A 16,957-nucleotide genomic window follows, 5' to 3' on the forward strand; every position below is an offset into this window, starting at 1 on the left:
GCTAAAGTGATGCGTCCTTTAGCCCCTGTGTTTTTTTACTTTATACAAAAAGCTAAAGCAGCAAAATTAGGTAAGATCTGGATGATCAGTTTGAAGCTGGCAAATCTCTCAGTCTCACAAACTAAATGTCCTAGAAGCCAAAGAGCCACTCTTTTAGGAACAAATAAAAGTAACCAACAAAACCTCACACAAAAAACTTGGTGGTCAACAAGAGAAAAGGAAGTCACAAAAATAAACTTTCACTAATAAATATGAACAATTTCTTAACCATTTGTTAAAAATGTGGTTTTAAACAATGCAGTATTCTGACTACTCCTAGAGATCCTCGTCTTAGCGATATCTGAACCCATACTCATCCTTTTCATTTAAAATCGCTAGAAAGGCTTGTTTCTCAATGGATCCTACATGTGAACAACAGCAGCAATATTTTTGCCTCCTAAGCCCTTTATCTTGTTGCACTGTCCCTGCTGCTCTTCAATTATTCAGTCAGAAATCTGGATACAAACTGATTCTGAATAAAAGTGAATTATTTCCCATTAGAATACTTTTATTTGTTCCTAAACGAGTGGCTCTATTCTTAACGTGCTCTTTAAAATTGCCCACCATAGTTTTACTTATGTTGTGGTTAATTTTGCACAGAAATTTGAAGAGCTTTAAACAGCTTTGAAAGGCTGAGGACTAGAAATTTATTTTAGTGGCTTTTAAAAACTAATATATGATTTTTATTTTTTTTTAAAAGGAGATCCTCATAAACACATGATGCCATATATATAGTCAGGATATATTTTATGTTTATGTACCATAATAGCATCCTATAAAAACATTAAATTAAAAAGAATTGCTGAGAAATGAACTGTATATCTGGGTGTGATTTTTGTGTAAGGTTTGTTGTTCACTTTGCATTATTGTGAGTATTTTTATTTGAAATAGAAACAAAAAGAGTACCAAATTTCATTGTGACAGATGAAAAATTTACTGGGATGTGAATTTTAAAATTCTGGGACTGATGAGATAGGGGGTTTTAAAAATGGTAACCAACTTTGGTTCAAACTTTTTTGAAACAGGTACAATTTTCACACATCGCACCTTCAGAATGGTAAAGAATCATTTATCAGTCCTTCCTCGTACCACCCAAACAACTCCAGAAATTTTCATTGAAATTTGTTATCCTGCAAACGGGCAAACGCCACCGAAAACATAACCTCTGTGGGCGAGGTAAAACTGTTTTTACGAGCAGCACAAATAATTTGTGTTACATCTTATTGTGACACATGATTGTTCTATGAACAGTTGGACAAAAACAGCCTGAGGCATTTTTATGTAAATGGTTGTATATAACTGCCAATCTGGAGTTATTTGGGTCCCAAAACCTGACCTGTAACGTGAGGGAAAAAACACAAACTTTCCTCAAATATGAGGAACTCTGCCGGCAGTGTGTTCCTGGACTCTGAGCTTTGTTGTCACATACAAATCAGGCTTTTCCAAGTAAGAAATATTGTACAAGTTTTTTTGTTTTGTTTAAGGAGACCTTGAAAAAGTCCTTCACTCCTTCATCTCATCACATTTGGACCACATTAATTATTCTGTTGTTTTACCAGGGAACAAACCCACACTAGAATCAGGTTAAAGCAGAAACAGGTTCTTCTTGCTATCTGAGGGTCCATGTTCATTACTGAAGTTCTTCAGCTCAACCCTGAAGACTGCGACCTCTGACCTCTGACACCATAATGACGGATTTATTAACATCACATCAAAAACTATGAGATTCAGATGAATCAGTTTGTTTTGAATATGCTGGTTTTCAATTTGAAGACAGGTGTCATTGGTTACTTATTCCATATGCACACATGGAACAAAACAGTCTGTCTCAGAGAGGTGAGACATGATGTCTGTATGCTGAAGGGATTAAAAGGAAGTCAGAAATGAGTCAGCAGCAGTTCTCTTACTGTGTGTCTGAGGGTCCGGGTCCATCACTGAAGGCCAGCGGATCTGCTTTGGACTGGCTGCTCTTGAATCCCACACGGTCTGCTCCGTCCCCCTCCTCCTCCACACAAACACTCATCTTCTGCACTTCAGTCTGAGAGGAATCATCCAATCACCTGTGATGTAATGTTGCTTATTTCATTTAATTCTGATGATAAAGACATAATAAAAAGGATTTGTTGCAGGTGACGCAGACATTAAAGTAAACATTGGGAACTTTATATTAAAAACGAACCACACGAGCTCCCCATTCACTCCCGGACGGGATCAATCATATATTACTAATGTCCCAGCTGCAACCGATACGCACAAATCCGGAAGTGCAGACTAGTGTAACTGTACTGCAAACAGACACACCCTACCTTAGAAAGCACCACAATCAACTGCGACGTGTTTTCCCCACGCCACAGGTGTGGCAGAGTTTAGATGCACCAAACGGTAAACAGCTTAAATGAGGCTTCTTTGGTGAAACATGGGCTCCGTTCACCCCGGTCACCCGGAAGCTGACGAACCGGCTGCTGCTTTATAAACGAGGACAAACGCCTTTAATAAACTCGCGCAGACGGTCTGCCGTTACATGGGAATAACGTCGGCGTCCGTTTGTCTACGGACCACTGTGACCAGCGCTTGATCCAGCCAGGTACAGAGAGCCACCTGTGACACTGAAAGTTAGTGTCAGCAGCCGTAAACCCGCTTCTATTAGGAAGTGGCTGCGCAGTCTTAAAGAGCAGCAACTTTCCAACAACTCACGTTTCAACAGCAGAGCCGCTCCTCTGGACTTTAACGAACCTTCACTGAGTCACCGAATTATTAAAAACAAAATGTTCTTAAACAGTGAGACTGACAGGAGAAGAAGGAGATGTTGTATCAGCGCTCACCACAACTCTGCCTCCTCCTGCTGCTCCTCCTGCTGCTCCTCCTGTTCTCTGACTCCAAATGGAGGCGGAACTGCTCCCCCCGCCTCTGCTGCTCAGATTTACTGCTCCCCCCCATTTACTGGAAATCAGCTGAGTTTAGATTTGTCTCTCTCTCTCTCTCTCTCTCTCTCTCTCTCTCACACACACACACACACACACACACACACACACACACACACACACACACACACACACACACACACACACTGCACCCTCTCAAGGTTTACTGTATTCATGTGTGCAGATCAGGGTTATTATGGTTAACGAAAACGAACGAAATAACGAAAACTGAAATTGAAAAAACATTGTCGTTAACTGAAATAAATAAAAACTATAACTAAAAGGAAAAATCGATAACTAATTAAAACTGAATTGTGAGTTTACAAAACTAACTAAAACTAACTGAAATTATCGATAAACTGACTTTCATTTATTTGTTTTTTTTTTTTTTTAAGCCTTGTGGATTGATATGAAATCATTTTTTCTGCTCTCCGAGTTTAAGCTGGGAGCGCCATCGGACAACTGTGTGCGTGCGCTCACCGCGCTGGTCCGCACAGTAATGGCTGCGGTCTGCAGAGAAAGCAGCAGAGTCCCGTATGGAGGTTCTTTGAGTACAAGAGCACAGATAGAATCGAAAGTCTTGTTGTGGATGATGAAAAATGTGCGGAACATTTCTCAGTCAGGAAAAACCAGCAACATCAAAGTCCACCTGAAAGCGCACAACGGCTACAGAAACCGCTCTGATCCTTCCAGGTAACCTGGCCTGCGCCTCTGGAGAAACGGGACTACTTGTCGGGTCCATGCAGCCCAGAAAGTTGTGACTAAACTGTTGCGTCCTTGTGCGTTTCCGGCTACTTTATCAGTGAGAGAATAACAATCAGGAATAATAATCAAAGCATCAATATAAGGACTCACAACTGTCAGCAAATTCCTGGTAGGAGACTGCTGAAACTGTCGGGATGGACGTGAAGGAATGAAGAAAGTGAAAAAAACAGGGACAAATATGTTTGCAGCCAAAAAACTGAGCACAAAGAGCGAGGACCAAAAAAGAAGTCCCAGCCTGCGCTGCATATAAAACACCTGCACACGACCACAAGGTAATTAACACACACAATCCAGCTACACAAGCATAAATGTGGACATGAGGTCGGACACTTCCGTAGGTTGTGTACAAAGACCCTGCAGGTTTAATTAGCAGCATCTAACCAAGCTAGCTCCAAAACAGAAGCAGCTTCAGGTGGTGAGAACATCAGGATGCAGCTGGATTTGAGCTTTGACTCCTTCAAAGAGTTTTTGTTTTTGTCAAACACCACATGTAGGTGTTATTAATCTGCTGCACTGATGCTGAAGTTTATTGTGGAGTTTATTGTAGAATTTATTGAGTTTTGGAGTTCATGTTTTTCTTTGTTTCTCCCTGTTGATGTTCATGTGTGTGCTTAATATTACACACATTTAGCACGTCTTGTGAACAGTTGGTTGTTGAATATATTTCTTTAAATGGTATCTTTTTGTCAAGTTTTCATTACACAAGAGTCACTTTTGCGCCTTGAATCTTGCACCTGATTAGGTATGAAAATACTAAAACTAATACTGAAACTAACTGAAACTAAGCATGAAACCAAAAATAAAAATGAGAAAAACCACTCTGAAAACTAATTAAAACTAACTGAATTAAAGAAAAAAAAGAAAAAAGTAACTAAAACTAAACTATAATGTAAAATCCAAAACTGTTATAACCCTGGTGCAGATCTCAGTTATTTATTGACTTCTTAATATAAGACTTTTATTACATCATTACTTTTATTTTCCATCCATCCATTTTCTTCCACTTATCCGGGGTCAGGTCGCGGGGACTTTTTCATGTCACATATTACGGCTCAATCAAACAAACAAACAAAAAAGTATAACAACGATTAAAATCACAACTGTGGTTGGATCGAGTGCGTACTCGAAAGCGTGCAGGAGCGCCTTTGGTGTGTGTGTGTGTGTGTGTGTGTGTGTGTGTTGGGGGCACAGCTGTTAAATAAAGAAAATGCAGAATAGAGAAATAATTTCCCCACATCGCTTTGGTGCTGGCTCTGATAGAAAGGAGTGAGAACACAGAGCATCAGTTTGTTGTGTATGAGGCTGCAGACCAGTCAGGGTGTCCATGCTGACTCCTGTCCAACACTGAAAGGACATGAGCATCAGAACTGGACCATGGAGCAGGTGGTCTGGTCTGATGAATCGTGTTTTCTTTTCATCCACCCATGTGGATGGGTGTGTGTGTGTGTGTGTGTGTGTGTGTGTGTGTGTGTGTGTGTGTGTGTGTGTGTGTGTGTGTGTGTGCGTCTTATACCTGGGGAACACCTGGCACCAGGATGCACTGTGGGAAGAAGGCAAGCAGGTGGAGGCAGTGTGATGCTTTGAGCAATGTTCTGCTGGGAAACCTTGGATCCTGCATCCATGTGGATGTTATTCTGACTTATTCCACTGACCTAAGCATTGTTGCAGACCATGCACTCCCTTTCATGGAAACAGTATTCCCCAATGGCTGTGGCCTCTTTCAGCAGGATAATGCTCCCTGTCACAAAGCAAACGTGGTTCAGGAATAGTTTGAGGAGCACAACAATGAGTTTGAGGGGTCGACCTGGCCTCCAGATTCCCCAGATCTCTGTGGGATGTGCTGGACAAAAAAGTCAGATAGGTGGAGGCTCCACGTCACAACATCTTGGTGCAGATACCACAGCACACCTTCAGGGGTCTGTTGGAGTCCATGCCTCGATGGGTCAGGGCTATTGGTCAGCACAAGAGGGACCAACACAATATTAGGCAGTTGGTCTGATGTTACGCTGAATGGTGTAACTTTGATTCAATGTTCATTGCATTCAGGTTTTCCTGTTACATAGGTATAATTTTTTGCTGTAATTGTGTGGTTGCTAGCAGTGCCGGCTCTAGCCATTTTGGCGCCTTTGGGGGATTGCCTATGCCCAGAGCCAGCCCTGGTTGCTAGGTAGTGGCCGAGAGATATAAGAATGGACTTGACAATGCAAACATTGTGAAATGCCAAATCCCTGTCCACAGCTCAGGGAAACTTCAGAGTTTGAATAAGAAACATTAACAAAACAGCAACCAACCAGATTTTCCTAAAAGGTCAGTGCAAATGATGGTCAGAATCATTTTTAAGTCATGAGCCGTTAGAGTGTATATCACATTTTATTGAACAAACCTCTCAGTGATAACATTTTCAAAAATGAAATACTCAAAATGCACTCTTCCAAATTATTATGCACAACAGAGTTAAAAAACATTTTATAGGTTGTAAAGAACTGCAAATGGTCATTTTCCAAACCTGCAGCATTAAGTGGTCACATTTCCTAAAATCAAAAGCCATTTCAATCAAAAACATCTTAACAGGCCAAATTACATGTTAACATAGGACTCCTTCATAATTCTTGCATCCACTGAACTTGAGAGTTTTTGGAGAGTTTCTGCTTGAATTTCTTTGCAGGATGTCAGAACAGCCTCGCAGAGCTGCTGTTCTGCTGTGAACTGCATCCCAGCCTCAGATCTTTTGCTTGAGGATACTCCAAAGGATCTCAGTAGGGTTGAGGTCAGGGGAGGATGGTGGCCACACCATGAGTTTCTCTCCTTTTAGGCCCATAGTAGCCAATAACACAGATGTATTCTTTGCAGCATGAGATGGTGTATTGTCATGCATGACGATGATTTTGCTACGGAAGGCACGGTTCTATAAAGAAAGTCATGTCATTTTCACACCTTCTGAGACCCTAAAGGGGCCTACCAGCTCCATCCCCATGATTGTGGCCCAAAAATAACTCCACCACCTCCTTGCTGACATCACAGTCTCGTTGGGACATAGTGGCCATCCACAACTCCATCCATCTGGACCATCCAGGGTTGCACGGCATTAATCAATGAACAAGATGGTTTGGAAATTAGTCTTCATGTATGTCTGGGCCCACTGCAACTGTTTCTGCTTGTGAGCACAGGTTAGGGGTGGTCAAATAGTAGGTTTATGCACAACTGCAAACCTCTGGAGGATCCTAAACCTTGAAGTTTGTGGGACTCCAGAGGAACCAGCTTCAAATAACTGCTTGCTGCTTTGTATTGGTATTTTAGCAGCTGCTCTCTAAATCTGATGAATTTGTCTGGCAGAAACCTTCCTCATTATGCCTTTATCTGCATGAACCCCTCTGTGCCCTGAATCAGCCACAAGTCTCTTCACAATACGATGATCACGCTTCAGTTTTCATGAACTATCTAATGTTTTTATACCTTGTCCAAGGCACTGCATTATTTGCCATGTTTCACCAGCACAGAGATCTTTTCCTTTTCCCCATACTGTTTGAAACCTGTGGCCTACTTAATAATGTGCCATATCCTTCTTAAGTAGTTTTCTGTTAATTGGGCTCACCTGGCAACCTAATTATCACAGGTGTCTGAGATTCATTTCAATGCTCCAAAGAGCCCCGAGACACAATACGATCCATGAGGTTAATGGAAAAACACAAAAATGTTAAATCTTTATGAAGTTTACTGTAAAATTAAGAGCTGATCTCTTATAGAAATCTGGAAGGTGAAGAGGAGGGTTAGAGTAACATGAGGTTACCTTTTTAGCAGAACACCTTCAAAATTTGTTACCCTCAATCCAAAGAAACACTGCAAAATACACTGTCTACTTTTTCCTGATATTTTAACCTTACACTGAAAATAAAAATATCTTCCAGATTTACTTGATTTTATTGTGTACATCAGTCACACATGATTGGAATGTGGTGAAATAATTTCTCTTTTTATCCTCAATTAATCTTTACAGATTTTGGTGTCCCCCCTGGAAGAGTCAGCTGTGGACACGTCTGAAGTTGATTCAGTATTCAATGAAATTTGATCACTTAACAAGTTGTAGTTTAATATTGTGAACCTTCACACTTACAGCAGGGTTCGTATACCTTTTCCAGGATCAAATTCAAGCACCTTTTAAGCACTTTCAAGATCAATATTTTCCAGCACATTAAGGGGTCATTCACAATTATCAGCACTTTACAAAGTGTACTCTTTTTCAGCCCCCCCCGGTGTTGAAAAATTCTGGAAATCTTGGTATCAAATATACTCTATTAAAACATTGTACTGCACTGCATTTATGACTCATTCTGAGTCATAAAGAACATTCCTGTCACATGGTAGAAGCTGCAATCAGTTTTTGGCAACACCAGCGGCCAACAAATTTAGCAATTTCTTGGTGTCATCAGGGACTTTGAGAGTTTTGGAGATATGCTGGTGTCTGCCAAAAAGTGATTAAAAAAAAATGATTGTATTTAAATTGGTGTAGATTAATTTTTGGTTTAAAATCTGTGGAACATGTGTCAGACATATCTCATGAATTATATTACATCATTGTGAATGAGAAACAACGCTCCTGTTAGAAGCTGCAATCACTTCTTGGCAAATGACTTTAATATATTCTTCATTAATGAGGCTTAAAAAAATATCACTGACAAAAAAATTACAACAAATAAAATATTACTGTTCTATAAAGAGTCGCCAAAAAGGACTGGATTGATTATAATGTGGATACAATAATGCAGTCGTAAAGATATTTGTAAAACAATTAATTTATTCATTTTATATATTTAAGCCCTTCATAAGTCCTCTGCGCCCCATTCTATTTACTGATGTAAGCAAAGATAATACATTAAAATAAAAATCAGAAATCACTTTTTGGAAACCTGAAAACTCTGCTGTCCGTGTTTTGTGTACATACAGTTACCGTTATCATCCTGCATACCGTTGTATGCTACAGCATCGCCCGGACCTCGCTTCAACACAGAGGGTGGAACTATTTAATCTGATAGATTTTTATTTATTTTCTTAAATGGTTACAATTTCAAGCAGTTTTGGACACTTTATCAAAAATTCAAGCACTTTTCAAACCTTGAAAGGACAATATTAAAATCCAGGCATTTTCAAGGGTTTCCAGCACCCGTACAAACCCTGTTATAGTAAAGAATATTTAATTTTTATAGTTAAAAATTACAGTAAGTTGAATGCAAAAGATTTACTGGAAAGTTCTCTGGGGTAAGATGTTTCTGATGCTGTAGGATGAAAATAATGTAGCATTCTAAATAATTATACAAAAACTATGATGGAAGACAGTAATTCATTGTGCTGAGAAAAAGACACAACCAGGTGGATTAACGCGGTACAGCACACAGACGGTAAGGTTTGGGATAACGAGTTCCTCCCAGCTGAAACTCCAGACTGGGCTGCTCTCCAACAGGCGGTGAGAGAGAGAACCTTTGCAGCATGGAAGTGAAAAACAAAAATAACTCCATCCGAGCCAGCTGTTCTCCAAGACACACACGCTTACCTGAGAACACACAATAAGACACTTTTTAATCAGACAACATATTCTCTAATAGCACACATTTTACTGCACTTCTGCAACAAGCCGAGGATACATGATGCTTTGCCTTGGCTAAAACAGTATAAGTGGTCCAACTAACCTGCAGAAAATGGAAGGAAGGCATCTCTCTTTCGAAATTTACCATCTTTGTCCAGAAAGTGTTGAGGGTTGAAAGAGTGTGGCGTTTCCCACATCGACTCATCATGTAGGACTGAGTCCAGGGTAGCCAGGATCATGGTGCCCTGAAAACATACCACCAAAATAACCTGAAGAACTGAGATACTAAAAGAGAAAAAAAAATCTAAATTGTGTTTGAATATTGTGTTTATTTGCCAGGTGATGCCAGATGTTTTAATAAAATGGTTGATTGTTTTAGGATTCGGAGCCTATCAAGACAAGGTACATCCTGAAAGGTCGTCAGTCTACTGAAGCGCCATAAGGGTATCATTATGTGTGTTCATGAATCATTGCAGAAAGAGTCCTTCATTCATGGGAAGTTGGTTTTTATCTGGTCCACCGTACTGCATCACTAAACCAAACACAGTGAGGACATAACTTCACAAACACCGACTCAAAGGTGGACACAGCCACTGTGAAGTCACCCTTTGGTTTTGGACTCTGCATTTTTCCACCAAGTCTTTTTCAGTCAGAAGTTACCATATATGGAAGCTCAATTCAGTAACTCAGTGGAGATGAGCCCTAACAGAAAATCCAAAACATTCACTCACAGTACAGTTATTAGGGATCAGGGCACTATCCACAGATATCAGATACATTTTTAATCCAGGCTTTAAATGAGTTTATGGGGATCAACGTTGGGAGCTGGACTGTTGGAGCAGACAGATTTGAATCAGCAGCTGTACTGCCACAAAGACTGTGGGCCGTGTACCTTTGGGATCGTGAACTTATCCACTGTAGTGTCCTTGGTTGCCATACGAGCCACGTTGAGGGGGACGATGTTGGCCATTCTCTGTATCTCATGAATAACAGCATCGGTATAGGGCATGTTTTCTCTGTCACTCAGAGAGGGCTGTCTGGATGGACCAATCACAGCATCGATCTCAGCCTGGACTCTCTCTGCACAGTGAAAACAGGAAACCACCTGAGGTTACTACAGTTACAACCAAACATAAATGGAAAAATATACAGGAAATATCTTTTCAGTTTTAGTATTTTCAAATGTGTTAACTAAACTTAAAGAATCAGAGCTGCTCTGGAAACTGAGTCCAAGCTGAAACTAAGTATCAAAAAGAGATAAAAATGCTGAAACAAATACAAGAGTGTAAAAAACTTTGTTTTCTGCATTACAGCAATGACCTGCATGGCCTACAGTTCAGGCCTTAATCACAATATTATACACTGAGGTATGAGAGCCCCCCAGCAATACAAAGTCATGAGAAGGCTTTTTACAGAATCCACAGTAATGTTGGCTGTCACATACACACACCTTGTATGTGAGGGTAATAGATCATGTAAAGAAACCCCCAGTGTAAAGTAGTGGTAGTAGTTTCAGTTCCTGCAAAAAACAGGTCCATGGTACAAGCACGTAAGCTGCTGAGAGCAAAACTTGAATTTTTGTCCTCAATCTATGAGAGACAAAAAACAGAATTTAAAATCTGTTGTTTCATTACAAGACCAAAAAGAACAAACACAGCAGATCGAGCACAGAGTCTACCTTTCCCATCTCTATCAGAAATGCATCAATATAGTCTCTTGGCAATGCTGGGTTAAGGTTTTCTTTGTGCTCTTGGATCCTGATTTCTATGAAGTCATTAATCTCTTTCACCAGAGTGAACATCTTCTGATGAGGTCCAGGCAGCCACTTAATCAGCCAGGGCATTATGTTGTACAACTACAGAAGAGGGAAGAACAGTTATTACATCATTCAGCACTCTGGAAATCTGATTAACCATCTTTTAATGAATGCATAACCATTACTGTTCAGAGATCCACGTCTGTGGAGACTCTGCAGTCAAAGAACTGAAATCTAAGAAAATTCAACAACAGCAGAAAAATAAAACTTACAAGGGGAAAATATTTGGGGGAAAATTAACAAGCTTGGTTAACAAGCTTTTGGTAAATTCATATTTTTGATTCAGTTAATTCTTCAGAATAATTGCCCTAATAGGGAGTTTTAAGGCTCCACTTTATGAGCTGATGGATTCTGATGTAAAAATTAGGCTGCTTGGGTACCTTTGCTCAAATATATCTATCTACCCTGAAACTTTGGACTCACAACAGCACACCGCCTCTCCTCCCCCTCCCAGAAAGAATCTCACACACTGGCAAATAAGCTCTCCGTTTCCCCCGTCTGTAGCAAATTGACTTTTTTGGAACTACCCATTAGCTCTCCTCTCCTCTTTCTTAGATCCTCCTCTGAAGCTTCCCTCCTGTTCAGCCCTCTTTTGAGTCTCAGCAGCAGTTTTGTGTGTTTATGTTTTCACAATGTGCATAAAGCTTTCTTGAGTTATGCAATTTAGCATGAACTATTGCATGATGTAGCACGTTGGAAGGAGGTTCACCTGTGTTATCATGGTTTCCTGTAAGTGCAAAATTTCACTGAATTTATGAATAATGGACTGGTAATGGCTGTCAGTGTACTCAGATCGATTCCCAAACACCAAACAGTAGATGATGTTTGACACAGCGTTGCTTATCAGTGGTTGGGCATTAAAGGCCTTTCCTGTAAATGAAAACAGAACATTTGGAGATGACAAGTACCTCATATCAAAACAAAGTAAGCAATCTCTATTTACGTGTACAAATCAGCCTCATAACTGCAGCTCCAGCACAGAGAATTGATTATCGGTTTATTTTTTATACACTAATTTGTTAAAATGTCTGTGTAATAAGCAGAATAAATATAAAGCAGCATAGATTTTAATACCCTGGTGCTCTGCGAAAGCCTCTGTCACATACTGGCACTCTTGCTGGATGTATAACTCCAGGGTTTTCCTGCCCAGACCAAAGTTTCTGAGTGTATGAAGAGCAAACCTTCTCTGCTGCTTCCATGGATAACCATTTGAACTGACAAGACCTTTGAAAACAAATATACAAAATTACACAGGATAAAAGACTGATTTGGTGTCTCAATTATGCTATTCATTGTATTAAAAACAAAACTGAAAAAGGAAAAAAAACACACAACCTTCATTTCCAAATATAACTTCAAACAATGGTACGGTGGGACGATCTGCGAAGTCCTCTCCTTGCTGGACCAGAGCTTCCTTCACAAACTTGTAGCTCGTTATGACCACAATTCTATGACCTAAGAGCCGAAGGGCAAATATGTTTCCATATTTCTCTGCAAACTGAAACAATGACAGTGGACAGGTGTTGGATCAGCAGAGGAAAACTTAAAAAGAAATCCATCCATCCATCCATCCATCCATCCATCCACTTCCTCTGACCCTGAATAGGAACTCAGGGTCATTATTAGTATAATTCCCAAACAGTTTTTTTTCCTCCAAATTTAAAGTTCTTTATATGTATTCAGAGAACAGATCCCTGTTCTGCATCTGTAATGTGTGCAGATACTAGAATGCTGCTGCAGTGATCCATCACTGATATTCTAGCTTTCTTGTTACGTTGACAGGTGGATCTTTTTTTTTTTTTAACCTGTAGACCTGGTGATGGGATTTCTGTGCTTTTATTTAACCACCAGAGTTGGTCTACACAAACTTTGAGTACTGCAATTAAATTATTGCGCCTAACTGTGTGTTTTCCATTTTTTTTTGCCAGTCTCAGCGTTGCTGGGAAGTTTGCGCGAGCCTTTTTCTTTCGCATGTGTTGCGGTGGATTTTAATGGTGGTGGGAATAAAACATTTTTTGCAGGGGCGCAGCTACATACTTTCTGAGGTGTATGGACACATTTTTAAGGCTTTTTTCTCTTTTGTTTAAGCGGAGTGTGTCAGGTAGGTGTCGGGGGATCAGGTGGGCTTATAAGCGCACCCACTCTGCCGGTTCGGTGCCCTTCACGTGCTGTGGGCCACACTGACGGGAGAGCACACAGCAGGAGGGTCACTGACGACGGCAACGAACTGAGGAGGACGCAGATGACGTAAACAAAAACACGAGAGGAAAAAGGACACGCGGAGGACAAAGGTCAAGCTGAATACAAAACACAAGACAATAGCTAACAAAGTAAAACAGGACATGAATAAATATGCGGACCAGACAAACAAGTAAGGCATGGTAAGTGAAACAGGGCAGAAAATTCACACAACAAACATAAACTACTTGGAAACAACAACTCGAAACTACAATAAGTTAAGAATCACAAACAAAATTTGAAACGAATGCGGAAAAGACCCAGGATGGAGACATTACTCACATATTCCTTCACCGAGGAAAAGTAATGATTATTTCAAGTTCAAAGTAAAGACGCTCCCCAGAATATTGCTTCAAGCCTTGGACATATTATTGCATTTTAATAATAAAGCCTAGGACTCATACCTCTCTGAACTGCAGGTGAACTCTGTCAGGTCTGATCCTGAAAACATGTCCTAAAAACGGAAGAGGCCACGGTTCAGGAGGAAAGTTTTTTGGCGCTTTGCCCTTCAAAATATTACTGAAGAGCAGAAAAAGACACAAAAATATTAAAATGCTCCAAATCCACTCCATAATGTCACCGTTTCTTCAGTTTTTCAGGCTAGTGTATGCGCTGCTACCAGAAAAGTGCAATCAGGTAAATGGACGGACTATTTTATTACCGAAACTCAGGGAAAGATGCATGGTGGGATCTCGTTGGTATCCAGGATGGTTTTCAAAATAAAAGCAGGTCACTAAGAAAAACAGGAAACAAAGTAAAAACAAATCGAGCAGTACCACAATGTAGAAATATCCACATAGAAATTACTGATTATGGAATTATAGAATATATATAATTAATTATGCCATTCTATTTTATACTGTCTGACTGTGCAAACATCACATTGTTACTATAGCTGGTAAAAGTAAAGACATTATGTTGAATAATGGCAGGAATCATGAGAGCATGGCAGAACAAAACACGTGATTGACAGTCTGAGCGAAACAATTATTTCCTGCATTAAATAAACAACTATAACCCAGAAGTGCAGCCAACCCACCTCCCAAATAAATAAGAGACGTCAGTGACGTCGTACCATTTAAAATCCATAGAAAGGTCAAAGTACTAAGATCGAGGTTATTATCATTAACAAAATAATGAAAATTGCAATGGAAAAAGCATTATCGTTAACTGAAATAAATAAAAACTATGATTAAAAGGAACATAGGCGTAGGAACCGGGGGGGGGGGGGTTCACCCAAAAATTACACAGCGGAGGGAAAAACACTTGATTTTGAAATGTTCCTCTCACGTGCTTTTATTTTGAATGACAGAGCTGTGAAGTGCAACTGTGTTGTCAGTGAGGCACACAGCTTGTCTATTAAATGAAAGAGGTATCACAGTTATTTATTTCTGTTGGATATTATTATTTTTATTGATATTTATTTGATTAGATTTTGTTTTTGTTGGCCAAAAAGAGTTTCAAACTGAATTGACATATTTTAATAGTTATTTTTTTTGTTTGTTTTTTAGTTAAGGTTGATATTAAAAAGTGAATAATTTGTTCATTGCATTATCTGTGAGGGTTCTTTCATGTTAGAACGTTTAAGTAAAGAACCGGTTCTATTGCCAGTCAACCTACATAAATGCGTTTTTGACCATTATTAAATGTTTTTGACCAATAAAACATTTCAAACTTTGCACTTGTGCGAGATACTAAATTATTTTTGTGCCCCTGAAATATTTAGCTTGCTAGTATCAGTGCGGCCACCTGATGAAGTAAGCGTACCGCCTGGAATGACACGGTCATTATGCTTGATAACAGACTCAAGTCATTTTGTTTGGTGGTTTGCCCACGTCTTACCCTTAGAAAACATATACATGCAATAATATAGGTGTACACAACACTATTTTTCCAAGAAACATTTGAAGCCTTTGTGGGTTGATATGAAATCATTTTTCCGCTTTAGCAGTTTAAGCCGGGAGCGCCATCGGCCAACTGTGTGTGTGTGTGTGTGTGTGTGTCTGTGCTGGTCCGCAAAGTATCGGCAGCAGTCTGCCCATACGGAGTGTCTTTGAGCACGGCAGCAGAGGAAGGAGCGAGTGTGTGGGGGATGATAAAAACACTTCTCAGTCAGGAAGAACATCAACATCAGAGTCCAGCTGAGAAGCGGCTACAGAAAAAGTCCCACCGCATATAAAACACCGGCACGCGACCACAAGGTAACTAACACACAAGCAGCAATGACGTCATCACTTCCGTGTTCTTAATGTAATTATTGATGAAGTGGTGGAACAGCCTTTTTCTTACATTGTAATTTTGATTGCAGCTCTTTACCAATCAGACTCTTTCCATCAGCAGGTTCTTCGTTACCTCCTCACAGTACACCGGATTGGATCAACAGATATATTCGATCTTGAGAAAAATCTTTGTGCACGGATGAATAAAGATTCAATCATTTTATGGATGAGAAGGGTGATCTAGTACAGCATTAAGGTTAATGCACAGCTGAGAGATAGAAAGCACTAACCAAAGCCATCCCAGTCCCTCATTGTCTCCAAGATTCCTGAGGCAGCTCTGCATAGCAGCCATTCACTTTAGTGACAGCAGACTCACACACAAGATTTTCAGAACGAGTTTGCTGAATGAAGTCGATCCTGATCCAGTTAAAAGAAATTATCTTCTGAAAGAATTTGAGATCGAGCAGGTTCAGGCTAAACAAAGGAAATACTCTTCACTTCCTCTTCCTCCTAAAGTTAAAGAAGTTAACTTCAAAATGAGATTTATCGACTAATGAATTTCTGAGACTCAAATTTAATCTGGATGTGAACCCCTGTGTGCTCTGTGAAAGTGATACTGAAGGCCTGGATCAGCTGTTCTTCTACTGCCGGGTGGTGCAAACTTTTTGGGATGGCATGTGGAGCTGGCTGCAGTCCAGGGGGATTCAATTATACCCCCATTAACAGTCACTGCAGTGAAATGTGGGAGAATTCTAACTTGGACTCTGTTGTCAGGATGGTGTTATTATTAGGGAGATTTTATATTCACAAATGCAGAAACCTTAAAGCTAAAACATGTATAAACAGATGGCTTAACAAATTTAGACTCCTTAGAAAGCCCTTAAATTAGTTGCTCTGTGCAATAAGTTTTATAGATAAATAAATAAAAATAAAGTGTAATTAAATTAAATTGTGGTCATCTTAATTTAATTATACTTTATTTTTATTTATTTATCTATTTTCCTTCCCTCGAGACATAGTTTATGTGTCTTTTCTTCTGTGTTTATTTTCTCATGTTAGCGAGCATCTAACCAAGCTAGCTCTCTGAGCAGCTTCAGGTGGAGAACATCAGGATGCAGCTGGATTTGAGCTTTGATTCCTTCAAAGAGTTCAGTTTGTTTTTGTCTGATGTTACACGTAGGTGTTGTTAATCTGTTACACTGACACAGAACTTTATTATAGAGCAGAGATCCTCAACTCCAGGCCTCGAGAGCCGGTGTCCTGCAGGTTTTAGATGAGTCTCTGCTTCAACACACCGGAGTCAAATACAGAAGTCATTAGCAGGACTCTGGAGAACTTGACTGCAGACTGAGGAGGTAATTCAGCCATTTGATTCAGGTGT

The 16,957-nt window shown here is 39.9% G+C and overlaps 3 protein-coding genes across 3 annotated transcripts in view; 1 reads left to right on the forward strand and 2 right to left on the reverse strand.

Moving 5' to 3' along the window:
* Positions 1–2,848, reverse strand: part of LOC115799318 (NACHT, LRR and PYD domains-containing protein 12-like) — a 652,446-nt gene extending 649,598 nt beyond the window's left edge. The window contains exons 1-2 of the mRNA XM_030756416.1: positions 2,734–2,848; positions 1,947–2,099 (exon numbers count right to left, since the gene is read on the reverse strand). Of these exons, the coding sequence (XP_030612276.1) occupies positions 1,947–2,062 (116 nt within the window). The 5' untranslated portion in view covers positions 2,063–2,099; positions 2,734–2,848. The remainder of the gene's footprint in view (positions 1–1,946; positions 2,100–2,733) is intronic.
* Positions 1–16,957, forward strand: part of LOC115799317 (melanoma receptor tyrosine-protein kinase-like) — a 278,847-nt gene that overhangs the window by 59,240 nt on the left and 202,650 nt on the right. The window lies entirely within an intron of this gene.
* On the reverse strand, positions 8,779–14,041 carry LOC115799331 (cytochrome P450 2J6-like). The gene is made up of 9 exons (XM_030756438.1): positions 13,762–14,041; positions 12,455–12,617; positions 12,194–12,343; positions 11,829–11,989; positions 10,982–11,158; positions 10,754–10,892; positions 10,196–10,383; positions 9,407–9,548; positions 8,779–9,270 (listed from the first exon to the last, which is right to left on the reverse strand). Exons 1-9 carry the CDS (start codon positions 13,927–13,929, stop codon positions 9,095–9,097), a joined length of 1,464 nt encoding a protein of 487 aa, XP_030612298.1. The 5' UTR covers positions 13,930–14,041; the 3' UTR covers positions 8,779–9,094.

The sequence above is a fragment of the Archocentrus centrarchus genome, chromosome 20 (assembly GCF_007364275.1).
Source record: "Archocentrus centrarchus isolate MPI-CPG fArcCen1 chromosome 20, fArcCen1, whole genome shotgun sequence".
In the NCBI taxonomy this organism is placed as follows: Eukaryota; Metazoa; Chordata; class Actinopteri; order Cichliformes; family Cichlidae; genus Archocentrus; species Archocentrus centrarchus.

Bases quoted from the DNA above. Each gene is read 5' to 3' on its own strand.
- LOC115799331 (XM_030756438.1), bottom strand. From the start codon at position 13,929: ATGGAGTGGATTTGGAGCATTTTAATATTTTTGTGTCTTTTTCTGCTC. The intron at 9,549-10,195 runs GTACACGGCCCA...GTATGTTTTCAG, and splicing joins ATAAGTTCACGATCCCAAAG to GGCACCATGATCCTGGCTAC. The intron at 9,271-9,406 runs GTTAGTTGGACC...GTGTGTTCTCAG, and splicing joins CTTCCTTCCATTTTCTGCAG to GTAAGCGTGTGTGTCTTGGA.